The sequence below is a fragment of the Mustela nigripes genome, chromosome 6 (genome assembly GCF_022355385.1).
Source record: "Mustela nigripes isolate SB6536 chromosome 6, MUSNIG.SB6536, whole genome shotgun sequence".
Classification (NCBI taxonomy): Eukaryota; Metazoa; Chordata; class Mammalia; order Carnivora; family Mustelidae; genus Mustela; species Mustela nigripes.
In genome coordinates, this window is record NC_081562.1 from 74,530,096 (window position 1) to 74,557,793 (window position 27,698).

Below are 27,698 nucleotides of genomic sequence, written 5' to 3' on the forward strand. Positions count from 1 at the left end.
AGCATGTTTGTTTTTAATGTTGATGTCTTTACATATCTTCTGGCTTCACTGAATAAATTTGTTTCTGCAAGTTATATACAAATTGATATTTTAAAAGAGGAGTTGAATCCTTCTTTAATTAAGCTAGGTTATTTGATTATAAAGGAACTCTCTTTTTTGTTATTGTATCTGTTTTCACGCAATTTCAATTATTACATAATTGAAAAATTATCCATATTGTTTTGTTGTAAATTTGTGGCTTAAAAAAAAAAAACTTGGGGCGCCTGGGTGGCTCAGTGGGTTAAAGCCTCTGCCTTCGGCTCAGGTCATGATCCCAGGGTTCTGGGATTGAGCCCTGCATCGGGATCTCTGCTTCTCAGAGATCTCTTCCTCCTCTTTCTCTGCCTGCCTCTCTGTCTGCTTGTGATCTCTGTCTGTCAAATGAATAAAATCTTAAAAAACAAACAAACAAACAAAAAAAAAAAACCACAAACTTTTATTCCCAAGACTATATTGACAAGAATCTAAACATTGCATCTGTATCCTAGTGTATACAACATTCACATGTTGACATTTAAGAATCTTCCTGTAATAGAAACAACTCTTCTAGATTATTGATGTCCTTCTGGAAAAGTGAGATAAACTTATCAATGATGAAACAGATGCATGCATCCTACTTTATGTAAAGTAAGATATTTTGTTACTTGGCTGCTTGATTTATAAATATTGCAGGTTTTATCAGAAGTTCCATAAATGTGTTTGGTGAAATATAATGGACTACTTATATTTCTCTCAAGAATACTCTGGTATAATATATTTGTGTTTCTCTGAATTTGAAGGGAACAGTCTAAAACTGTATGTTATCAAAATGCAAATGTAACTTCATATTGCCAGGAACCTACTCTCTCCAGCAGGAAATATAGAGCACAATAATTTAATTCATGCTGGAAAATGATGTTTTCCATTAGCACAGATTTACTTTCAAAAACAGATAAAATGTTGACTTAGAGGTAATCTCAGTCCTCATCTTTTAAAAGATTCCATTTTCCTTAGAGTGCAAGTTCTTATAAAAAAGTATATAAGAAATAGCTATACTTCTCTTAACCACATGAATTTTGGCCCAAGTTTGATCTGATTTATCTTCAAAGATCAGTAAAGTGAGCATGTCTGTGGACAATAAAGCATGGAAAATACAAATACTTTTGGGGCGCCTGGGTGATTCAGTTGGTTAAGTGTCTGGCTCTTGATTTTGGCTCAGGTCATGATCTCAGGGTTAAGAACTACAGCCCCATGTTGAGCTAAAGTTTCTCTGTTTCGCTTCCTTTGCCCTTCCCTGCTTGCACTTTCTCTTTCTCTCTAAAACAAAACAAAACAAAAACAAAAACAAAAAACAAACCAAATACTTTTGAGGACCAATAACTCTTAAAGAGCTGTTATCCTGTCATTTATCCTTCAGCTTGGAATAATGTCGAGATCCTCTCAGGAAGTGAAATATTAACACACATGATGGGGTTCAAATAGTCTTTGTTTAAAGTGTGTGTATTTCTCTATAGTTTCCTCCTGAAAGGAAAATTTGAATGAACTTCTTCAAAACTTTCATGTTTCGATATATCTTTACCTTTTCACATGTTGCTCTCTCCCAATAGCTCTTCCTCTCCCTTTTGATATCTGATTAAATTTTATTGTTCCTTATTATAAGCCTGAGCATCTTCGGGAAGGTTTCTCTAATCCTAGGAATAAATGAATCTGATTTATGAGTATTTTTACAGGTGCATTGGTTTTCTCAGAAATTTGTCAGACAAATATTTTTATCTGCTATAGTTAATTTATTAATCACCTGCTTTATTGAATGACTATGTATCAAAGTCTCTCAGATTCACATGAAGCTTTTTTTCCCCCCTTAACCAAATTCTACAAATGAACTTTAATAAATAAATGGTTAAAGCTCAAATTCTGTTTTATACTCGTAGTACTTCATTGATTTATTAAGCAAATACTGCTTATTAAATTCTAAAATTTTTAAATTAGCATGTCAGTGTAAAACTTAAGAAACATAAAAAAGACCAACATACAGTTATAAGTTCTCCTTGGAGTAACAGTAACTGGTCCAGTTTGGCAGAGTCAAAGCTGACAGAGTCTTCTGGGATTGGAACAACTACGGTATTGTAGGAAAACCTTGTAAGACTCAAATAAAAGATGTTGTGCTACATTTTACTATTTTTACAAAATGTCATATGACATATCACCTCCCTGCAATGCCAAGAAAGGAAAAAATGGTAGTAGTCCTAAGGAGGTGGATTTTACATCAACTTTTACTCTTCTGGATAAAAGTGATTCATCATGTACATGTAATCCTTAAAGTTGCTCAAAGAGGGGTACCTGGGTGGCTCAGTAGGTTAAGCATTGACCTTTGGCTCAGATCATGCTCCTGTGATTCTGGGCCCCACACTGGGCACATTGCTCAACAAGGAGTCTGCTTCTCCCTCTGCCCCTCCCCCTGCTCATGCTCTCTCTCTTTCTCTCTCTCAAATAAATAAATAAAATCTTTAAAAAAAAAATAAAGTTTCTCAAACAGAAAGGTAGTGACTTGGACTAAGCTATTAGTGTTCTCATTTTCACACCATGCTTTCAGATTTATCCTGACACATTAATAATATCAATATCTTCCAAAGCAGAGATTTAATTATACTTTCCAAGCAAGGCAATACATTTGGGAGCATGCTTAAAACTGTCATAAATATTTAAAGCTAAAATGAATTCTTCAAAATAAATGAAGAAAGTAAAATTGTGTTGCTGTGGCCTTGATTTAGTAACATGGAATTTTTTAACCACTCATTTGTTCATCAAAGAAATATAATCATGATGAGGTATGCCTGGGTTCTAGTTATTTCCTTATTTTAATGAGTCAGGATGCATTTTTCATGAAATGTTATTTAAAATGACATTATGATCAACAGATATTTATTAAATATTTACTGGAAGCACATAAAGCACAAGACTCATCACTCACTCAAGCTTCACCAAACTCTTTTCTAGGCTAAATTAGTACCAGATCCTTGAGCAAATGGTATTGCACAGAGTTGGACAAATGGCTGTATGATGATTCCAGGACCCAATCTATTCCCATGTCCTCAAGTAATCCCCAAAGACCTTGTTTGTTTGTTTGTTTATGACTGGGTGCAATGTACTTTACTGATGGTACAGGACAAGGTAGGGCTTCTTGGGTCTGGGGTGGAGACTGTGCAGGCATCAGAAGACTCAGTGTGTTGGGGGATGAATAAGAGCAAGAACTCCTCAGCAGCTGAGGGCTTGTCTCTTCCTTTCTTGTTCTTGCTGGGGCTGGTGGTCCTGGGGCTTTCGGAAGACATGTGGACCATAAGGTCCACCACCCTGTTGCTGTAGCCAAATTTATTGTCATATCAGGAAATAAGTTTTACAAAGTGGTCATTGACAGCAATATCAGTCCCTACATCAAAGGTAGAAGAGAGGGTGTCACTGTAAAAGTTGCAGGAGATAATCTAGTTCTCAATGTAGCCCTGGATGTCCTTCAGGTAAACTTACAATGTTTGCTTCATTGCATTCTTGATGTCATCATATTTGGCAGCATTCTCCAGACTGCAGAGCAAATCCACAACTGACATTTTGGGGATGGGGACATAGAAAGCAATGTCGGTGAGCTTCTATTTAGCTCAGGGATGACTGTGCCTACAATCTTCACAGTGCCAGTAGAAACAGGGATGTTTTGAGCAGTTTCCTGGCCATGAAGCCACAGCTTCTCAGAGGGACCATTAGGGGCCACCCAGTGATGGCATGGATTGTGGTTGAATCCTTATGCCATGTCAAAGTTGTCATGGATGACTTTGGCCAAAAAGGCCAAGCACTTGGTAGTGCAGAGGAAATTTCTGACAATCTTGAGATAGTTGTCATATTTCTCATGGTTCATGCCCATTCCAAATGTGGGGTATCAGCGGAAGGGGCAGAAATGATGACCATTTTTCTTCCATAAGGGAGACCTGTCTTCTCCAAGTTGGTAAAGACACCAGTGGACTCAACAGCATATTCACCACCAGGATCACCCCATTTGATGTTGGCAGGATATTGCTCCTGGAAGATGGAGATGAGCTTTCTGTTAATGACAAGCTTCCATGCATCAGCCTGCACCGAGCCATTGAACTTGCCATGGGTGGAATCATACTGGACCATGAAGTTGCAATCAGTTTAAGGGGTCACTAATAGAGGCAATATCCACTCTGCCAGGGTCAAAAGCAGCTCTAATGACCAAGAGGCTGATGTAGTCAAATCAGTTAGTACCAGTCTTCCCCATCAGGTCTTAGGAATGTGTCCTGCACAAGAAGGTATGGATGCCTGCATTATGGGGAGGAACAAAGAACCCCAGTCACTGTACCTACTTTTATCCTTCCCAAACAAATGTGGGTGATATTATATCCTATGACATCTCCTAATTCTTTAATTTATTTCATCCATTTATTCATTCATTCAATAATTCATTCATTTCAAGTATTTTTTAAATACTTGAAAAACAGTAATACAATTATTCTGCTATATATTAAATATCTTCCTATGATCTCAATCACTTCTGTTCCATCTCTCCCCGAATCCTGCCTGAAGGTCACTATGACGGTTTTTGGCATCTTGAAGGCTTTATCCCAGAGAAGCATTAGAGATTTGAGAAAGAGAAGCCTGTGGCAAGAACTGATTTGATGTCTTAGGCTCCTATTTACGAGGCTTCTCTGCAGGGTTATATGCTGTCTAACTGGGCCACGTTGGAATCTCTCTCCCCAATATGTCCTCAGGAGGGGGAATTAGGGAAACAAATCCCTTCTTGCCCTGAACCGGTAATGTTGACTCAACAGCACCATCTCGTGGCCGATGCGTATGAAAGCGCCCATTATGGAGGACTACTGTGTGTTTGACACTGTATAAGACATAGAACATGTTACTTGTTATCAAGTGTTTACATAAGTCATTTTTCACTGGTAAATAATTTTGGCAAGATGATAAGTGCATTATATTAGGTAGCTTTACAGCATTAACAACCTCAGGCAACATTTATTTCTCATTCACATTGCACATAGATAGCTGGAGGTTGGCTACTATGACTCTACTTTTTGTGCATTCCCATTTCAGAACTCAGGCTTAAGAAACAGTCCCTATATTGGTCCTGATGTTCTCATGGCAGAGGGAATAAAACAAGAAGCTAAATGGCAGTGGCTTTGAATATTTCTGCTTAAAGTGATACACAGTTGATTCTCATTCCTGGTATGTTCTACAAAGTCATCACAAACACTAAATTAGCAAATACTGACCTGCAAGTCTCTGGCCATAGTATTTTTGTCAAAGAAAATCCATCCCATTTGAGTCATATAAGTGTGTTTGCTAAAATCCTTGTAATATAAGCCAGTGTCATCATCATTGAAAACCTGCTCTTCCCTATAACCTTCTCCTGTATAACAGTTAGCAGGTATTTAAAAAAAAAAAAATTCATGCACATCTTTCTGAACTGCAGAAATTGCCTCACTTGCAAGGTCATTTTTCATGCTATTTCCCTTTTGAAATATATGATTCAGACAGCACCAGCTGCTAAGTGTTCAATATTTTCCTGACCCTAGTTAAAGTGCCTTTCAACAAGGAATTCTCAGTAAGGAAGTATTCCTACAGACCAACAAGCCAGGAGGGGTCCCCAAAATCTCTTTCTTAGAAGCAATAGCCCTCTCCTTCTCAATGAGAAATACCCAGAAATTCGATGATCTAGATAAGTTCTTCTCTAATGCAGAAGTATAGTTGAAGATTTAATGAATTGATGACTTATTGGTGGCCTTATTAAACTATTTCCCAAAAGATTCACTGTCCCAAGGTAGCACATTTATAGAGCTGGGGCTGGGATGGAAGAAAGAGCATGTGTTTATGTTAACTCAGGTTGTAAATAGTAGCTAGTCTTAGTTGAAATAATACTGTTGGCGTTCACAGGACATATAGGCTTTTGAATGCTGCTTTGATTATTTATTGCTTATATCACCATTACAAAATGGTTTTGAGATTTTAATCTTAATAAATAAGTTGGAAACTATTAGGTTTACTGGGGGCCTTGGCAAGCTATAATCAGGAAGTCAAATCCTGCCTGTTACTTGTTTATGTAAATAAATTTTTATTGGAATTCAGCCATGCTTTTGTGTTTATGTACTGTCTATGGCTGTTTTCACACTACAACAGCAGAGTTAAGTAGTTGCAGCAGAGACCATATGGCCATAACACTGAAAACAGTTACTATCTGGATCTTTACAGAAAATGTCTGTCAACCTTGGCCTTAAACTTACAGTAGATGTGTCAGATAAAAGACATTAATAGTGAAATCATGACAAAACATGTTGAAAAAAGAATATCCTTCCACAGAAATGTTATTTCCAGGGCTTCTTGCCTAGATCAGTGGCACTGAATGTGAGTTGATTACAAACTTGTGCAAGCAGTTAGTGCATAACCATTTATGATACCTTCTACATAAAGGAAAGCATATAATATTTTAGGAAAGCTATTCTATTTATATCAGAATAATAATATGTATGTGAATTGGTTAAGTTGAATCAAAATATTTCACCAAATATTAATATGTTAATAATAATTAACATATTGATTATCATTGATTTAACTATTTGATTTTGGCTAATTAGCACACAAAGACACTCTCTGGGAGGTGTATTGGTGGCTATGAAGGATTAGGCATAGAACTATTCCCATAAAAGGGTGAATTTTATTGTGTATAAGTTATATCTCAATAAAACCAATATATTTATTTTTTCAGGTTATTTTAAAAAGATCCTATATCTGCATATTTTAAGTTGCAGCCATTAATGTGAGTTTTATAGAAGAACTCTTCGACTGACAGCATCATTGCTATTTAAGTGATAGTAGGACCCATGGCATTCGAGGTCCAGAAGGAACACTTCAGTTTCTCTCCACTTAAAAACAACATTCTGGGGGCACCTGGGTGGCTCAGTGGGTTAAGCCTCTGCCTTTGGCTCAGGTCATGATCTCAGGGTCCTGGGATTGAGTCCTGCGTCAGGCTTTCTGCTCAGCAAGGAGCTTCCTTCCCCCTCGTTCTCTACCTGCCTCTCTGCCTACTTGTGATCTCTCTCTCTCAGTCAAATAAATTAATAAAATATTAAAAAAAAAAAACAAAAAACAAAACAAAACAAAACAAAAACAACATTCTGCCGAAGAGCAGAACTGTACTGTAAGAATATCACCACATCTGCTCCAGAACAAGACAAACATGAAGTGCTGGCCAGGAGATGTACCAAACGGCAGAGAAAAAGAGCTCTTCGCGCCTACAAACAGATTTTATGGCTGCTCCTGCCTCTCTTTGGAGCTGGCACACTTCTACTTCCTGAGGAATTTGGTCAGGTTTTGCTTTTGTTATAATAAAACATCTGACCAAGAGACTGCAGAGGTGGAAAAACTTAACTGTCACCAGCCTCTCTCTACAGCCACAGTGTACCCACGTTCGGGAGAGAAAACACAAAATTTGCCATTTACCCAGAAGCCACCTTTGTTTAGGCTAGCTTGATAAATAATCTTTCACTCACAGAGCACTGAATTCTCAAAAAGAAAAGAAAGGGCAAATTTCAGATTGAGAGTTGAAGAGTGTATTAAATGATGGTGGTAAAATGGAAACATTGTGCTTAGATATTTACTACATTGTATTTCTTAAGTTACCAAGTTAAAAATAAGTCCCATTATACACCTGGACAGACCACAAAGGTTTTTTAAAATCTTTTTAATTGTGGCTTTTTTTTTTTAAAGTTAAATTTGTACTTACCACAAGGTGTCTCTCAAATTACATATGTAAAATGAACCTCAATATAAACAAATAATGCTAATGAACTGTTAATACGGAAAATAACAAGCTTTAAAAACTATAAACAGCCAAACTGGGTGGCTGTCCTGTTAGGCAGATTTTAAGTGCTGACCTTTAGATAAACACAGCTAAAATGCTACTGGAATCAGTCTGGGAAAGGTAGAAGATGGCTCTGATTCTACTGAAGCTATCAGCACCTTCTAGTGGAAATAAGTTTTTTGAAAAACCACTTCTTTAATACACGGATATATTTCAACCATTTTTGCATAGATATGTCATTGGTCATCAAAACCTGGCAGTTACAGAAACTAGAGCTTTGAGACAGGAATAAACAATGTCTTATTTCATTTTATTGTATTAAATAATTGTAATTCTTTTCATATGATTTGTTGGCTCATTTGGAAAAGCAATACAAAACAAAACAAAACAAAACAAACAAACAAAAAACAAGACTAAAAGGAAACTGAAAAGAAGGCAGACCAGGGACCAGGAACTTTCCTACATCTCTCCTTTGTGCAGTGAAAATAAGGCTTAAGTGAAGGTTTCTGCCTTTACATTTCATTAATGAAAATTCAGGTTATTTCTGTTTTCACTACACTAATACCATACAAATAATTATAGAACAATATTTTCAATGTATGCCAAACTTTCTTTCAATTGGTGCAGGGCACCAAATGATCAGTGTTAAGAGTGCTCCCATGTCTTCTAGCTCTGCCTCTAAAACCAAAAGGGAAACCCACAAACTGAAACCCTTTTATAATTTTTTTAAATTTCCTTTTTAAAAAAATGCTCCAGGATATCCCCTTTATTTTTCTCATTTTTTTAAGATTTTATTTTTAGGGGTGTGTGGGTGGTTCAGTAGTTAAGTAGATGCCTTTTGCTCCAGTCATGATCCTGGAATCCCAGGATAGAGTCCAGCATCCAGTCCAGCATCAGGCTTCCTGCTCAGCAGGGAGTCTGCTTCTCCCTCTGACCTTTCCCCCCATGCCCTCTCTTTCATTCTTTTCTCTTCCTCTCAAATAAATAAAACCTTTAAAATTTTTTTTTTTATTTTTAAGCTATCTCCATACCCAATGTGGGGCTCGAACATACAACTCTGAGATCAAGAGTCACATGCTCCACCAACAGAGCCAGCCTGGTGCCCCAGAAACCCTCTTCAATATTTCACATTAACTTGGATGCGTTTATTCTCAGTAATAACATCTGTATTATAAATCTCAGCCCAAACTCTGAAATTGTTAAATTAGTAAGGTCCTATGACTGTGTTTATTAAAAATGTAAAATTTTAAATTGTTATTGTCTTCCTTTAAACTTTCTCACTTTGGTTGATTTAGTGGTACTGTGATTTCATCACTATAATAGCTTAATCCATTTAATAATCAATTTATGGTTTCTTTAACGTTTGTATAGTTTAAGGGCAAAAGTCTTTGTGAAATTTTTTTTCCCTGGAATGTTTCTCATTTAACTGGCAGCAATAGCTACAGGACTATTCAGCTACTCATTGTTCCAAAAAGAACAGTTCCTCTTTACATAGAGATTTTTAGAAAAGAAAAGTTATATTGTATTTGAGCATGACTTTATGTAATAGAAAAATATTCAATTGTAACCATTTAAATTCTCTTCTCCATCTGCTGAGGAAGAAGAAATCTCTATGTTGTTTGAGGATCAACTTCGTGTTTTTCAGTAGGGTAAAACCTGGAGATGAAGAATTGGATAAGCTAAATTCCTCTCCTTGAGGAAAAAAGATGAAAAAAATACAAAGAAAAGGTCCTAAAGAGGTGACAAAGCAGCACAAGTGACCAGAAGAGCAAAGGTGATGTAGAGGACTACAGTGTCAAACTTAGACATACATCAGGTTGACCTGAGAATTTAAGAAAATAATAATTGGTTTTTAAAAGAAAGTTTAAGGCACAGATTCCTTGGCTAGACCCCCACAGTTTCTCTTTCAATAAGTCTCCAGCATTGCTTAATAACTTGCATTTCTTACAGGTTCCTGGGTGATCCACACTTCCAGAACCACTATTATACAGGATATGTAGGAAGTTTTGCTTTGGTTTGTACAGTATAACTTTCCATCTGACCAACGATCTCTGCTTGTCTGGAACTGAAAGATTTCTTAGAACTTGCAACGCTACAGCTGGAAAGTCTTCAACACACCAAGATTGGTCACCCTACCTCATACCGTCGAGATATGTTCAGTAGAGAGTTACAGTACTGGCTAATAACCATTTGCAACAACATGGATGGAACTGGAGGGTATTATGCCAAGTGAAATAAGTCAGAGAAAGACAATTAACATACGGTGTCATCACTTATGTGTAGAATTTAAGAAATGAAACAAAGGATCGTAGGGGAATGAAGGGAAAAATAAAATAAGACAAAATCAGAGAGGGAGACAAACCCTAAGAGACTCTTAATGACAGGAAACAAACTGAGGGCTGCTGGAGAGCAAGTGGGTTGGGGGATGGGGTAACTGGGTGATGGGCATTAAGGAGGGCACATTGTGTAAAAAGCATGGGATGTTTATAGCAACTGATGAAGAACTAAACTCTACCTCTGAAACTAATGATACACTATATGTTAATTAATTCAATTTAAATAAAATAAGATAATAAAAAAGAAAGCTCAAGTTGCTTTTTGAATGTCATCATCTATAATCTTGGCCCAAGGTCCAGTATCCTGCTATAGCTAGAACCGTCACCTGGAACTGAGTAAGCCGTCTCATGAATAATAATGACTATCAAGTGGTCAGTGTTTCTATTCAGCAGCAAGTGAAAAGCATTCAGTAAAAAGAAGAAAGGTATTTGGACTATCACTTCAAAGTAAGACAGTCCTTAAACAAATTTCTCAATTATTAGAATTACAATCTTTAGGGAAACTCACTATTTGGGAATGAGCATTCCACAGAGTTCATACATGCAGTTCTAAGTGAGTTCATCAAATTAAGAATGTCAGAATTGATCAGGATGGGCTAAGTTTTATGACAGTAATAAATGCAAAATCTGAATGGCTGAAATCAACAAATGTTTATTTCTTGTGCACACTATCTATCCTTAGAACTCCAACAGAAAATTGCCCATTTTTTGCCTTTTTAAAAAAATATTTTAATTATTTATTTGAGAGAGAGAGAGAAAGATTGCACCATCATAGGGGAAGGGCAGAGGGAGAGGAAGAGGTACAAATAGACTCCCCTGTAAGCAAGGAGCCCAACTCAGGACTAGATCCCAGAACCCTGGGATTTTTACCTAAGCTGAAGGCAGAGCTTAACTGACTGAGCCAACCAGGTGCCCTTTGCCTAACTTTGCAACTATGCTCAAGGCAAAATTATAAGATATAAATTATTTTAAGCATGCTTCAAAAACTCTCTCCCACCTCCTGCCCCTAAATCCTAATACAAGAAATATGTGAAATCTACACAACCTGTAACAGCTCACCAATTTAAGCCCACCAATTTTAATTTAATTTGCAGTGTTACAGGATTTTTGTCCCCTTAGTGCCCAGGTTCTTGGTCATGCCTCTTCAAAGAATGAAGAGGTAGGCCAGTGGAAAAGTGGTGGGCAGCAATGTAAAGTTTAGTGATGGAAAGTACAAAGCTCCAGGAGGGGAAGGGGGTACTGAGAGAGTTGCCTTCAGGGTTTCTATGTTTAGGGTTTTTTTTTTTTTTTTTAAGATTTTATTTATTTATTTTTCAGAGGGAGAGCGAGCACAGGCAGACAGAGTGGAAGGCAGAGTCAGAGGGAGAAGCAGACTCCCCGTGGAGCAAGGAGCCCGATGTGGGACTGGATCCAAGGACGCTGGGATCATAACCTGAGCCGAAGGCAGCTGCTTAACCAACTGAGCCACCCAGGCGTCCCATGTTTAGGGGTTTTTAATGAGTTCTTTTGCTGAACTATCTTAAGCAATCAGTGTGTGCTGGTTGTGCCAATCAGAGCTTTGGTCACATATCTGTCTACCTATTAGGTTAATGTCTCTGTGCTGATGGTCTTTTTTCTCTTTCTTTTCCTTTCTTTTTTTATTTTCTGACATCAGGAGGCTTATATGTCTTAACTGCTCCTTGCCTGTGATATCGACAAATGCTTTGTGGTTGTCTTTTTTTTTTTTTTTTTTTTTTAAGATTTTATTTATTTATTTGACAGAGAGAGAGAGAGAGATCACAAGTAGAGAGGAGAGGTAGGCAGAGAGAGAAGGGAAAGCAGGCTCCCTGCTCAGGCGAGAGCCCCATGTGGGGCTCCATCCCAGGGCCCTGAGATCATGACCTGAGGCAAAGGCAGAGGCTTAACCCACCCAGCCACCCAGGCGCCCTAATTGTCTTATTTTAGCATGTTTTGCAGAAGTCATTTCTGCAAAGGCTGCAAAGCAAAATGTTCGTGCAGTCTTGTCCAAACTGCAAAACAGGATGTCAGTGCTGTTTTATTTTAGCTGTCCTGACTCCGTATTTTCTTGTTGGGAATCATGGCCTTGACTACCTATCCAACTAACTCCTAACAGTGGAACCTCACATATAAGCTGCCTCACATACAAACTGCCAACGCTTGTTATTTAGTAATAAAAATAAAATACTGCACTAGAGATATTAACAGGAACAATCAAACTTGCGAGCACAGGAAAGGCTTATCTAAAACACCTCCAAATCCTAAAATAATTGCTTTCCCCAACTCCTAATAGAGGACTGCAATCTGGTTATCAGCGTACACTATGATTGGCCGATTTAACTAAATCCCCTTCGAGAGAACCCACATTCTGAAAGAGTACTTTTTTAACCCCCCCCCCCCCCAAATCCTCTAATTGATTAAGTTCATTCCACAGCGAAGGGTCTCTGGGACCTCGAAGTTTTAATCTGAAAGCCTTAATTTTAGCTTCCATAATCAACCCTCCCCTCCCACCCTCCACAGGTGATGAAATCACAGGTTTCAATTCAGATCACATGATAGAAAAATGGGGTTGGGGATTGCAAACGTAGGGGAGCGACGCCATCTCCTGGTAAGGGATGGGAATGAGCAAGAAAAAAGCCAAATGCAATTTAGGGGCTAAATCGCGGCAGCTTTCGTTTCAAAGCGTCAAGCCGCGAATCTGCGGGGCCCGTGCACTCCGAGATCCGCCCCTTCTGGTGACTCTGACCACTCCAGGGAGCCCTGCGCAGCGTGATTGACAGGCCAACGGCCCGGTCCGTTACCCAAACTCGTCACTCCGGAAACAGTGACCGGATCTCTCCGGAAGCTCAGGGTCCGCGCTCTCCCAGCATCCTTTGCTTTCCGGCTGTGCTCAGTCCTGTCCGGCCAGTCCCGCCTTGCGCGCCCATTTCGAGCCCGAGTTTCCCAGCTCGAGTTCCCACGCTCGGGAACCCGGAACAGATTTTCCAGGACTCGGTTCTTGGGCCGTGGCTATGGGGGCAGGAATGGCGCAGCTCGAGGGTTACTACTTTTCGGCTGCCCTGAGCTGCACCTTTTTAGTGTCCTGTCTCCTCTTCTCCGCCTTCAGCCGGGCGCTGCGAGAGCCCTACATGGACGAGATCTTCCACCTACCGCAGGCGCAGCGCTACTGTGAGGGCCATTTCTCCCTCTCGCAGGTGGGGTCCCCAGCCTGTCCCCCCACCCTCGGAGAGGCCGGAGAGGGCCCACCCCCACCCCCACCCCCACTACTTTCTTCCACCCTTATCCCTTTGGTACCTCCATCTACCCTTCCAGCTTCGGAATATGAAAGGAACTGGGTAATAATCTCTTGTTCCTGGCCCTGAGGTCTGTGAAGAATCTGTTTAATCAATCAGCAGAAGAAGATCTGTGTCCCAGGAAGTGGTGTTTTGGGGGATGAACTGATGTGTCTGCTTTACCGCAGGGTACAACCCAGACGCGACACACGTTTCCCTCTTAGCAGCTCTCCCAATCTCCAGATCAGAGGCAATGGGCTGCCCCTTGGAAATGACAGAAAACGTCACGGTAGTTCACTTGAGGGCTTCGCTCTGTGGTACCATAGGGAGTGGGTACTATGGGATACTGGGGGGGGGGGGCGGGGGCGGGACCTTCAGCCACCAAGAAGGATCAAGTTCCGTTCATTCCATCCTGGGTGTTTCTAGAACCTTCTGTTAACTGGGTAAAGTGGCACCCAGCGAAGCGGCATCATGTTGGAATACATGCTTGGCCTCGTAAATTTGAAAAGAAATAAAGTAGATGTATTATCCTTCCTTTTCTGGGAAAGCAATATAGAATAATGGCTAAAAATATAAAGTCTGTGGTTAAAGACCTGATTTTAGATCTTTGTGCTGTAATTTACTAGTTACCTGACCTTGGACATTTTTTAAGTTTCAGGTTACTCATCTGAGAAAGTTCTTGCAGGATCTACTGTAGGGCATTTTGCAGGATTAAATACAGAGGATTTGGCCCAATTCTTGGCTCAGTACATGTTAGCTATCATTATAGAGCGTGTGGTGTGATCTCTTTGGATGCTTCTTTTTCTCCCAAAACCTTAAGAGTTCCAGCCAATGTTTCCTCACTTCAAAACTGGAACACTTGGAAGTCACCAGAACACTCTTCAGGGTGTCTGCAGGGTAGGTCTTGGACATGGAAACTGATTTTAAGTTATTGCTGCTTACTGATGACAGATACCTCCGCACAAAACAGGTACGGAGGCAAAATGTAAGCGCAGCTTTTCTTTAGAGGAGACACTTGACCTGCTGAGGTCTTATCTAACCACTGGGTCACAGAACAACTTCTCACAATGTCTGATTGTCGGTAGAGACGGTTTTGAGCTTGACCTCCTTGTGTTGGTCCTGTCAGTGTTTCATCTTGCTCTTGCTTCATTGTTGGCTTTCCTTTTTTAAGTGGGATCCCATGATTACTACGTTACCTGGCTTATACCTGCTGTCAGTTGGAGTGGTCAAACCTGCCAGCTGGATCTTTGGATGGTCAGAACATGTCGTCTGCTCCATTGGAATGCTCAGATTTGTTAATCTTCTGTTCAGTGTCGGCAACTTCTATTTGCTGTATTTGCTTTTCCGCAAGGTCCAACCCAGACACAAGGTATGTTTCCAAAATAATTTATTACAAGTTTAGGTGTAGTCAGGTGCACCATTTTGATAAATTGGTTTTATGAGATTTGATGAAAAGTATCTTCTGCTCATTGTGTTAATATTTTGTTAAGCTAAAAAGCAATCCCTCTACCCCTGTTTTGGAAGAAATCTGTATTTAAATATTTGAATAACTTATTTATTTATAAGACCTGAAATAAATGTGAATCAGATGAGTTCAGTAAATGTTTATTGTGCTTGTTATGTGTGCTAGGCACTAAGACCACAGAAATAAATAAGGTTTTGTTGTTGTTTTTACCAAACTTGTATCTTCACTAGGAAAAACAGGAATACCTACATTTACCTCAGAAATTTTGAGGTGGATTACCTGACTTTGAATTCTGTCCATTTACAAGTTGTGTTACTTTCAGCAGGTTACCCCTAGTGATGCCTTGTCTTCATCTGTTAAATGGGAATAATATAGAATCCGCATCACAGGATTGTAAGGTCTACAGGAGCTTAATAAGTGGAAGGTGTTTAGAACAATGCCTGATAGAATAGTAAGGACTCAATAATTATAATAATTATTTTTAGCTTAAATGATACCAATAGTATAAATTGGGAGAGGGAGATAGGTAAAAGATGCTATGAGGACACAGAAGGAGTAGAGGAGTAAAGGAGCACTTACTTTGCAGGCTGACTGGCAGGAAGATGTATGGGTGGCATTGGGTAAGACTTCACAGAAAAGATGCTACCTGAGCTGAATCTTGGTGAACAGACAGGACTGTAGGATGGGGAATGAAATCTGACAGTAGAAAAAGCACAAGCAAAGGTAGAGAGGAGTTGAGCAACAAGATGCAGAGAGGATTGCTTTTTGGAATAACTAGATTATAACATGTAAGGACGTGAGGCTGGACAAGTAAATAGGGGTGAAGTCATGAACGTCTTTATATGTCACAGAAAGGATATGAATGTTATCTAGTAAGTGGTGAACAGCCTTTATTTTTAACCCAGAAAATGGCATGGTCTGATTGGTGATTTAAATTAAGTGGAGAATAAAATTTCGGGAGATAAGAATGCTTTCAAAATGGGAAATAGTCTGTGAAAAACACCAAAATTTTTTTTTAATTAAAAAGTTTAAAAGTGTTTAGCTTTCGACTGGGCCCACTATTTTCAGGAAAAGCCCTGAAAGTTCATCATGAAACAATAAGATTGTTGGGTATAGTAGTATAAATGATAATGTGTATTTACATTCTCGCTACTGTAGAGTTTAGAAGGGGGTATCTTTAAAAGAAATTGATGATGATGGCTAAGCGAATGCTCACTGGAAGCACTACGAATTAAAGTTCAGGGAAGTGAAACCATTGCCCCATGTCCCATTCATCAGCATGTTCCTTATAGTATTTATTTAGTTCAGTGTCTTCCATACAGTAACTCCTTAACTATTTGCTGAATGACTCAAAGTATTTCAGGACATAGAAGCTTTGCCATACACGTGTATTGTCTTCATGGCTTCCAAACCTATTGCTATAACTAAAAGTTACCAGAAAGCATCCTTACAAATGTATATTTGTGTATATATATATATACAAATATATACAAATATATATTTGTTTTTGCAAAACTAGAAATAAGATTAACATTAAATAATTTTACTCAAGATTCAGATAGATTTTTAAAAAATTAATCTCTGTGTTAGCTTAGCAGAAATGGCATATTTATTGTGAAAATAATTTTACATGTGTTTTCTCTTCCCCTTAGGCTGCCTCAAGTGTCCAGAGAATCTTGTCAACATTAACATTAGCAGTATTTCCCACACTCTATTTTTTTAACTTTCTTTATTATACAGAAGCAGGATCCATGTTTTTTACTCTTTTTGCTTATTTGATGTGTCTTTATGGAAATCATAAAACTTCAGCTTTGCTTGGATTTTGTGGCTTCATGTTTCGTCAAACTAATATCATCTGGGCTGTCTTCTGCGCGGGAAACATCATTGCACAAAAATTAACTGAAGCTTGGAAAACTGAGCTACAAAAGAAAAAGGAGGAGAGGCTTCCCCCTATTAAAGGACCATTTTCAGAATTCAGGAAAATTTTTCAGTTTCTTTTGGCTTATTCCATGTCCTTTAAGAACTTGAGTATGCTTTTCCTTTTGACTTGGCCCTACATCCTTCTAATGTTTCTGTTTTGTGTTTTTGTAGTTGTTAATGGTGGGATCGTTATTGGTGATCGAAGTAGTCATGAAGCCTGTCTACATTTTCCTCAACTCTTTTACTTTTTCTCTTTTACTCTCTTTTTTTCGTTTCCTCACCTATTGTCTCCTAGCAAAATTAGGGCTTTTCTTAGCTTAGTTTGGAAACGTAGAATTCAGTTTTTTGTGATTACTTTAGTCTCTCTATTTTTAGTTTGGAAATTCACTTATGCTCATAAATACTTGCTTGCAGATAATAGACATTATACATTCTATGTGTGGAAAAGAGTTTTTCAAAGATACGAGATTGTGAAATACTTGTTAGTTCCAATATATATATTTGCTGGTTGGAGTATAGCTGACTCATTGAAATCAAAGTCAATTTTCTGGAATTTAATGTTTTTCATATGCTTGTTTACTGTTACAGTACCTCAGAAACTGCTAGAATTTCGTTACTTCATTTTACCTTATATTATTTATAGGCTTAACATACCTCTGCCACCTATATCTAGGCTTGTTTGTGAACTGGGTTGCTATGCAGTTGTTAATTTCCTAACTTTTTACGTCTTCCTGAACAAGACTTTCCAGTGGCCAAATAGTCAGGACATTCAGAGGTTTATGTGGTAACATCGGAGATATATATATTGAATTCTAAAAATAGACTTATTTAGACTATCTCCACAATGAACAACTGAACAGGTAAAAATAATGAACTTTCTTTTGGGGACAATAGTGGTCCACAGATCACATCAGATTTTTTGTGTTTTAAACATCAGATATATGTGTTTTAAACATATATAATAAATCCAAGGAAGTGGTAAAGAACTGAGAAGAGTTTAAGACTTGCTCCATAAGCCTAAATAATGCAAAATGAAATTGTTTACAGTTACTTCATGATATCCCTTTGGTACTGCTGGCCACTCAAAAAGTTTGAAAAAAATTTGTAAGTATTAGTTTAAGAAAACTGAGCTTTATAGTACTGAAACTTATTTATTAATTCTCTTCAGAAAGCAATAGCAGGCAAAGTATTTGAAAAAATTTGCAAATGATCAGGTAATATTCTTGATTGAAAGGTTACTTAACATTTCAGTAAATATAATTTTAATCATAAGGCAAAATAGACTCACAAAGATAATGTTATAAATTAGAAGCTCATCTAGTTTATCTTGTAATTAAGTTGTTGATTTTTGTTAAAAGTCTAGAAATGATCAACCCCTTTCACTAACTCTTTACTTTTGTTTTATTTATTTATTTTTTTTTAGAGAGAGAGAGTGCATGCACATGTGAGTGGCTGGAGGAGGGATGCAGGGAAGGGAAGGCAGAAAGAGAAGGAGAGAGAATCTTAAGCAGACTCCATGCCCAGTGCAGAGCTCGATGTGGGGCTCAGTCTCACAGCCCTGAGACCTGAACTGAAATCAAGAATTGGGTGCTTACCCCACTGAGCATCCCAAGCACCCCACTAATTATTTTTTTAAGTATTTATTTAAGTAATCTCTACACCCAATGTGGGGCTTGAACTCATGACCCCAAGATCAAGAGTGGCACACTATTGACTGAGACAACCATGCCTCCCTTTCGCTAATTCTTAGTATGAAATGTATGATGGACGAAGGTAAAATGTGTTGATGATAATACCTTTTAAAAGGGATTTTCATTCTAAAATACATTACTGTATAGTTTCTTATGGCTGCCGTAACAAATAACAACAAACTTGGTAGCTTAAAAGTATCTGTCATAGCTCTCGAGGCTGGAAGTCTAAAATTAAGGTGTTGGCAGGGCTGGTTACTTCTGGAGGCTCTGAGGGAGAATCTAGCATGCAGTTCTTGCTGTTCCTTGGTTTACAGATGCAGCACTCCAATCTCTGCCTCTGTCTTCACATGGTCTTTCTCTTATAAAGATAATGTCATTGGTTAGGGTTTACCCTAATCCAGGATGGTCTCATGTTGAGATCTTTAATTAAGTCTACAAAGACCCTTTTACCAAACAAGGGCACATTTACAGGTTCCAAGTAAACATCTTTTTTGTGGGATACTTTTCACCCACTGAAGTTACCAAAGTATATTTTAGGATAAATAAAATTAGTAGGAAATAATTCCTTTGCTGAGATATTTTAAATTATGTCTTTACTGAAAGGTAATTCTGAGATAACGTAATTACAAAAGAAAAGGTAATTGGTATTTGATTCCATTATCCAAAATAGAATTGAAAGGAACTTTAGAAATCATTTGATCTAATCTTATTTTGTAGGTTAGGGAGCTACCTCTTAGATAGGATTTTTTGTGTGAGTCTTTGGATTCTGTGTCTGCTATTTCTTGTACATTCATTGTGTTGTCATTCCGTTACAGAAAAGTATTATTCGGACATGTTAACGTTGACATGAAAACAGAACTGTGAATACAATTTATTTTTTAATTTCACTTTACATTTGTAAACTTAAAAATAACTGTGAAAAAATTACTTTGTCTTTAATGTTGGATTGTGCTTTGGGTTTTAAACAGTGGGTAGATGTGGAAAGTATTCTGCATTTGCAAATATAAAATTGTACAGGTGAAAATTACAGGTACAGTCTTAAGTAATAAGTACAGGGCAATCTTGTATTCTGTTCAGTACTTAGAAAGTAGATTGACTCTGGTTGTAACAGTGATTGTTGACAGATGTCTTTACTCATTTTATTTTTTGGTAATTAGGTAAGAAAACACAAAGAAATTATTATATTATAATGATCTGAGTTCCAGGATATCAAAATAAATAACTTCCTTATCTGTTATTATTAATGCAAGGCTTTTGTGATTAAGAATATTTCTGAGTTGCATTCTAACAAACATGAGAAGACCATTCCACTCCATAGATTAGGGGAATCACTGTTCCAGTTTATTTGTAAGTGTTAAATTCCTGCTATTTTAAGAGATTGGAGGAAATCCACACTCAGAGAGAAACAGGTTAACCTTCCTTGTTTTCTATAAAGTATATAAAATACAGTACTTAACATTTTAAAAAAGAATACTGTGAATTAAAAGGTGCTGTGGAGTGTAGCTTTTAGAAACATCCTAAGTTGCATTTGTGTTTTGAATATTTTTCAAGAATTATTGAGTACATATTTTTGACATGAATTTTTAAGAAGTTAAATGTAATTGAATTTCTTGATTAAAAGATGATTATTTTAAGAAAAGTACTGATATGTTGGACAGGCTGTGGAGCTTTGCAATTATTACTGAAATCTTTAAGTAGGATTATTTTAAAGAATGTCATAGAAAGATTTAGTCCATACATTTTTAAGCCTTGTAATAAATCTTTTTGAACTTTTTCTATCTTACATGAAATTCCATAGATAAAAAGTATTTCTGTTCTATGGTGTCAGTAAGCTTGCAGTGTGCTGTGTGTTTCCTCACATATTTATGTTTTCTTTTAGTGGATACCTAGGGATCTTTTTAATGTATCTTATGTTTTAAAATTATTTGGAAATACAATGTTCCTGAGCTTACTAAACATAGAATGTCATTTTGGTAAGATAAATTGTGTTAGCTGTCTGACCTCTTCCTCCTCCTCTTAAAGTTATTTCTGGAACATGCTTAGTCTGTCATGAAGTACATTAATTTAAGTAGCTTTAATATAGTTTATTTCTAATAGATAAATATCTAAATGTAGTATATTTCTAGTTTGAATTTAACGGCCACTATGCTTGACATTTTTATTTTTTTCTTGATAATTGCTGAAGACAGGAGAGGAAAAGAAAAGAGAGCCTCATTATTAGTGGACAGTTATTTTAGTTATTTTAGTATTTAAGTAAAATACTGATAGGAAAAATGAATTCATGTTGATTAGGTTGAGAGCATTTATTATCTTTGAGGCAATTAGAATTTTTTTAAGTGAAACAAGAAAAAAGTATCATGAAAAAGCTTTTTTGAATGGAAATTTAAATATGACTTAGAAACCATGGGCTTGTAGAAAAAGCATTTAACATGAAAGTTAGGATTTCTGTATTTGTGGCTTTAGATTTAATAAACTAAGTGATTTAGTCTTTTGTCCTCATTTCAAATGAGAACAGTATTTGTCATGACTCTGGTTATTCTAGCCTGACATATGTCTAGTCGTATTTCAGAAATAATTCAGCCCCTGCCATATATCCATAAAGTTCATAAATATATAGTAAATGTCAAATAAATGTATACTGAATGAAGTTTTTAGTATAGGATGAAGTGAATGTCTTAGAAAAATCATACTATATAACCATAAGCTAATTTTAGGAAATACATCACATGCTTCTTAATGAAAGCCATCCTAAACTTTTTTCTGCCTAAATTTTCTGACGTAGTTTTAACTTTTTTTTATTTACTGTAGTGTTTAAAACTTACACATGTATTTACTTGTAAATATGTTATAATGTTATTATAATAGGATGTGATTTTAAAATTGTTGCTGTTTATTTAAAATAAGAAAGTAACTTTCAACCATTAAAATATAATAGCAGTAAAACTTTGATGCTTATTAAACTCTTAAGGGAAAAGAGATTTCAACCATTTATGAATAATTTGTGTTATTTTAGTTAGGCTGCATTTTAGTATATTAGGGATAACTGTCACTTTTTATTTAGGGTATTTTTTGATGTATTTAAATGTGGACAATATGACAAACATTTCCAATATAAAACAATATAGCTGAGAAAATGATAATAAAAATGGATAGATGATATATTTTTTAACACTTACCCATGAATCTAACACTAAATTCTTTAACATTTGGAAATTATTTCTAGGGTAAGAAGTGTTGCCACAGTAAAGAAATCCAATAATATCATATTTTCTTGTTAAAAATTGGGCATTTGATGAATTCAATGTTAATTAAATTTGAGCCCAGTGCTTCACCATCAGACAAAAAGAGATATGGTATTTTTCTGAGGAGATAAATATTAAGCTTTGTATTGATATTTTTTCACACAGACTGGAACTTTACCATGATTCAGTTCAGTTGAACCATTGGGGTTGAGGGGTCATAAAAAATTAGGAAGAGAGGGAAGAAAACTAATGGTAACTAATAATTGCTGTCATTTATTGAGTACCTACAGTGTTCTAGGCATTGTACTAGCTATTTTGTAAACATTGTCTCATTTGATCCAACTTATATTTATATGAAGCAGATACTCATTTGTCTTTCACTGCTGGAGAAACTAAAGTTAAGGCAGATCAGGCAAGTCCCCAAAGTCAGCGCTGTCACTGAACATAGATTGGCTTGACTCCCAAGCCTGTGAGGGGGTTTTTTTTGTTTTTTTTGTTTTTTTGTTTTTAAGATTTTGTTTATTTGATTTGTTTATTTGCTGAGAGACTCAGCAAGAGAGGGAACACAAGCATGGGGAATGGGAGAGGGAGAAGCAAGCCTCCCTCCAAGCAGGGAGCCCAGATGCTGGGCTCAATCCCAGGACCCTGGGATCATGACCTGAGCTGAAGGCAGCCGATTCATGACTGAGCCACCCAGGTGCTCCCCCCGCCTCCCACTGCCACCAAGCCTTTTAACTGAGAATCTGCCTCGGAAAATTTTTCATTAGGAGAAGTAAAATATGGAGAGAGAGGTGATAATCTGTCTTGACTCTGCATTAGCCAGAAAATTCATGACGTATTGTTTTTTGTACCTAGTCATTTTTTTAAATGCTAGCAGCTGTTTAAAGGAGCATGAACAGATAGTTATATGAGAAAGGACTTTTAAAACTATATTTAGGATGTTTAGCTTGGAGAAATATAGATCCTACAATTTTATAAGCTCTTATAATTGAGTAAGTATTTGGAAGAAGGATTGGACTGTTCTTTATTCCCTGAAGTTTATATCAAGGGCCAACAGATTTCAGCTGATTAAATTAAAAAAAAAAAAAAAGTACATTCTGTAATTTTTTAGTCTCTCTCTGGGAATAGATCCAGAAAAAAGTAAGTTTCTCCACTCATTGACAAGATTTCTGTTTATCAGGAATGCTTCAGAAGAGATTCAGATAGTAAGTAGAGTTAAAATGTTTTTTTAAGGTGTCTCACAACCCAGTGATTTGAAATTCATTAAGTTTGTTACAACTAATATTTTTTGCATTAATGAATAAGTCATGGTGAAGTATTTCTGGTGGATTGCATGCTGTATTTAATATATTTTAAATTTCTGAACAAAAACTGTACTTTTAACTCTACTTGTTTAGAAATAAATTTGAGATATACAACTTAGTAGGACGTATTTTTAGCTGTAGTGTTTAAGCGTACTGCTAATGTAGTTTAAATTTGTTTTCTATTTTTTAAAATCCCCTTTACATTAGTGAAGAGAATGTGCTTCTATTTGAAAAGGATTTTCCTCAAGATAAATAGGGCAAGCACTATCTATAAAATGTTTTTAAATGCAGTATCCACTAGGTGGTGATATTATACTATATTTCTGAGTGTTCTGGTACTAAAACTTTCTTAATCTGTGTTAACTTTTTTTATAGTTTTAGTTTTGAACTACAAAGTAATTTATAGTCATCCATGTCTATTTATTATAATGTTATCCACAATATTTTCTAAATTATATGAAGCTAAGGTAAATGTAAAAAAACAATCATTTTTGTGTTGTGTAATCCTTTTAGGTGATATAACCTAATATATCTTCTCATATGGCTTTCTTTATTTCATATGGTGTAGATGAGATCTTTTCCCCACAGTCAGTGAATGATGATGGTAAAAACTTGGAAACTCCTTTATCATTAAATTAGCCACTATTTTAAGTGCTTTACCCATATTTATGAATCATAACAAACCATTTTTAATATTTTCACTCTGCACAGGAAGAAACTGCATATAGGAAGATTAAATATTTTGCCCAAGATCACAAAATAACTGGCTGAGCTGGGGTTTACATCTAAAGCAGGCTGACTCCAGAATCCATATTAACTTATCAGTTGATGGAGAAAAGGGTGAAGGGCATCAAGTCTACCTTCCAATAATAGCGTTTTAGAAAGAAAAGCATGAGGAATGTGGTTATACTCCCTATTTTTATAAGTCAGGACAATGAGGCCCACACTAATTTTGAGTATTCCAGAGGCAGATCTTCCATCTGCCATGTTATCCTCCAGTTCTGTTTTGGTGATAGTATCTCAGAGTGAAATGTGTATGTACTTAAGAATTTAAGGGAGGGGAAAAAACAAAACCCTCAGGACTGGAGTCTTAGTCATATTTACATTGAAATAAAGACCTTTGTTTTAATTAGATGATTCCAGCTACCAAATGGAGGAGCATAGTTGTTTGAAAATTATTACTTAGTTTCTCCAAAGAGACTCCCATTTGGAAGCAAATTGTCAAACATGACATACTTTGGAATTTTTTAAAAATTTTGACTGGAAAAGCTTAATCTTTTTTAAAAAAACCTATAAGTACATGTTGTAGATGCTTTTAAGTTTTATATTTTGTTAGATAACCATGCCGTAAAATGGAAATGTTTATTTGACTTCTACAATTATATTGTGGTTTTTTGTCATTTAAAACTGATTTTTAAGTAAATCTATTTATAAGAATAAAAGATATACTTGTTTTCTTTTTTAAAAAGTTTGTTCAAATATGGTTTCATTTTGCTTGTAAATAAATTCATGTTTTATAATAATTTATTGCGTCTAACATATTCTCTAAACTGGTTGCTAATGGCTCATTGACTCTGTACTACTAGCTTTTTTTTTTTTTTTGCCTACCACCCACCAATCCTTCATTTTATTAGTCTTAAAATAATTGAATAATATTGGTAAGCATCTGTAATGAGTGCCTGTCATTAGCTTAGATAAGTATATAATCCTCCTTTTATTTTCATAGTAGTGGAAGGCAGTTAAACTACTGGACAATCACCTTGGACTTGTAGTTCTGCTCTGTTAGACATCCGGTTTTTACTTTTTACTGGGCTTCATGGAGTTTCCCCCACTTATATTTCAGCCAACAACTTAAACACTGGTTTGGGGGTTCCTCCTCCATGTTCCCCTCCTTTCCAGGATTTCCCTTCTTAATTTTTAGCCACCCAAAACACCATCCTTTCATACCTCAAGACAGTGATGTTGCAGCTTCCTGGGCTCAGAAAAAATCATATAAGCATGGATCTCACCCAGTGGGATCTTCCAATGATCAAATCCTATCCAGTTCCTGTCTGCTTTTGGTTGCTCTTCAGTGCTTTTAAATAGGTGTGGTTGTTTTGTTGTTGTTGTTTTTATTTTTGTTTTTTTCCTTTTTAAGTTTGTCAGTCTGCAGAAGAGTTAATGTGATAAAAGTTCCACTGCCGTTACCTGCCCAGGGACTATCGTCTTGATTATAGTTGTCATGTATTATGCATAGTCTCTCTGTTTATGGATAAGGAAATTGGGGTGTTACTTTTGCTGTGAAGAACTAAAAAGGAGAGTTCCCACAAATATATGGGGACAGTAAGTTACAGACTTTTAATATGGTCCACTAATATAGTAAATCATAAAATTTGTAATTAAATCCAACAGCTATTTCAAGGTCCCTTATATAAGAATGGTATCAAAAACACAAAAGTGACTAATCTATTCCAGACAAGAGTAGCTCACCTTTTAATTGGGGGCTAACTGATGCAATGTATAATCACTAAGGCGGAATATAAAGCTTGGGAGTTGACTTGGGGATAGAGATTATATCTGACAAAAATATTTCATGGGAAAAATTACATTTGAGACTATTTGAGGGGGATGGGTAAAGACATTGTAAAAAAAAACCCAAAAAACAAAAAACATTCCAGACACAGTAAAGAGGCATGGACAGATTGCACAGTAAAAATTATCCCACTTGAGCAGTAGGTGATGACAATAGTGACCAACATTAATGGAGCACTTGCTATGCACTAAGCACCAGTTTAAGTCTTAAATATGGACTAGTTTATTTAAGCATCATAATAACTATGAGGCAAATGCTATTATCCCCATTTTATTGAGGAAATTGAAGTACAAGGGAACGGAAACTCTGTAAACAGGAAGTGTGACTCTAGGACCACCTGCCCTTTTAGACAGGGTGCTATAATAAATATCTCTAAATTTGTGTAATCGGACAGCCTGTGCTTGGAAGGAGTTGAGATTAGTTTTATGAAGAAAACAATGTTCTGCTGTAGGCAATGAGGAGCAAAGAGAACATACATCCTATAAACAGACCCTATTATAAGTGGGGCTGGAGGAACAAAGCTATTATTTGAGAGAGGATAGCCAGAAGATGAAGATGAAGGGGGATTGCCCATGTCACCGCCTTAGATCCTGTTACATGTGGTATAAGGACTAGGGAAAAGAGCATTCATTTTTTTTTTTCACATGTTCCATTAGCCCACATATATATATATCATTGGTTTTTGATGTAGTGTTCATTGGTTGCATACAACAGTGTTCCTCACCATATGTCCCCTCCCTAATATCCATCACCTGGTTACTCCATTCCCCCATCCTCCTCCCTCCTCTAACCTTCAATTTGGTTCCCAGAGTCCAGAGTCTCTCATGGTTTGTCTCCCTCTCTGATTTCTTTCTGTTCAGTTTTCCTTTCCTTCCCCTCTTCCTCTGCTATTCCTTATCTTCCACATATGAGTGAAACCATATGATAATTGTCTTTCTCTGCTTGACTTATTTTACTTAGCATAGTTCCCTCCAGTTCCATCCATATCAATGCAAATGGTGGGTATTTGTCCTTTCTGATGGCTGAGTAATATCCCTTTGTATATATGAACCACATCTTTATCCATTCATCTTTTGAAAGGCATTTCAGCTCCTTCCACAGTTTGGCTATAGTGGATGTTGCTGTTAGGAACATTGGGGGGCATGTGGCCCTCTTAACTACATCTGTATCTTTGGGGTAAACACCTAGTAGTGCAATTGCTGGGTCATAGGGTAGCTCTATTTTTAACATCTTGGGGAGCCTCCATACTGTTTTTTGGAGTGGCTGCACCAGCTTGCATTACCACCAACAGTTTAGGAGTGTTCCCTTTCTCCACATCCTCATCAATAATTGTTTCCTGTCTTGATAATTTTTGCCATTCTAACTGGTGTAAGGTGGTATCTCATTTTGGTTTTGATTTGTATTTCCCTGATGGCTAGTGATGTTGAACATTTTTTCATGTGTCTGTTAACCATTTGTATGTCTTCTTTGGAGAAGTGCCTATTCATGTCTTCTGCTCGATTCTTGTTTTTTGGTGTTGAGTTTGAGAAGTTCTTTATAGATCTTGGATACCAGCCCTTTATCCATAGTGTCATTTGCAAAAATTTTCTCCCATTCCATGAGTTGCCTCTTAGCTTTGCTGACACTTTCCTTTGCTGTGCAGAAGCTTTTTATTTTGATGAAGTTCAAAAAGTTTATTTTTGCTTTTGTTTCCCTTGCTTTTAGAGACACGTCTTGAAGGAGGTCATTATGGGCAATGTCAAAGAGGTTACTATGTTTTCCTCGAGGATTTTGATGGATTCCTGTTTCACCTTTAGGTCTTTCATCCATTTTGAGTTTATCTTTGTGTATGGTGTAAGAGAATGGTCCAGCTTCATTCTTCTGCATGTGGCTGTCCAATTTTCCCAGCACTAAATTATTTATTGGAGAGACTGTATTTTTTCCATTGAATATTCTTTCCTGATTTGTTGAAGATTAGTTGATCATAGAGTTTAGGGTTTATTTCTGGGTTCTCTATTCTGTTTCATTG

At 36.7% G+C, this 27,698-nt stretch overlaps 1 protein-coding gene and 1 pseudogene across 1 annotated transcript; one reads left to right on the forward strand and one right to left on the reverse strand.

The window, feature by feature from the left end:
* Positions 1-1,671: 1,671 nt before the first annotated feature.
* On the reverse strand, positions 1,672-10,032 carry LOC132020312 (glyceraldehyde-3-phosphate dehydrogenase-like; annotated as a pseudogene).
* A 3,037-nt stretch (positions 10,033-13,069) lies between these two features.
* Positions 13,070-24,641, forward strand: LOC132019585 (dol-P-Glc:Glc(2)Man(9)GlcNAc(2)-PP-Dol alpha-1,2-glucosyltransferase). Its single transcript, XM_059402887.1, has 3 exons — positions 13,070-13,418; positions 14,668-14,865; positions 16,614-24,641. The coding sequence occupies exons 1-3, from the start codon at positions 13,236-13,238 to the stop codon at positions 17,667-17,669; spliced, it is 1,437 nt and encodes a 478-aa protein (XP_059258870.1). The 5' UTR covers positions 13,070-13,235; the 3' UTR covers positions 17,670-24,641.
* The last annotated feature ends 3,057 nt before the right edge of the window (positions 24,642-27,698 follow it).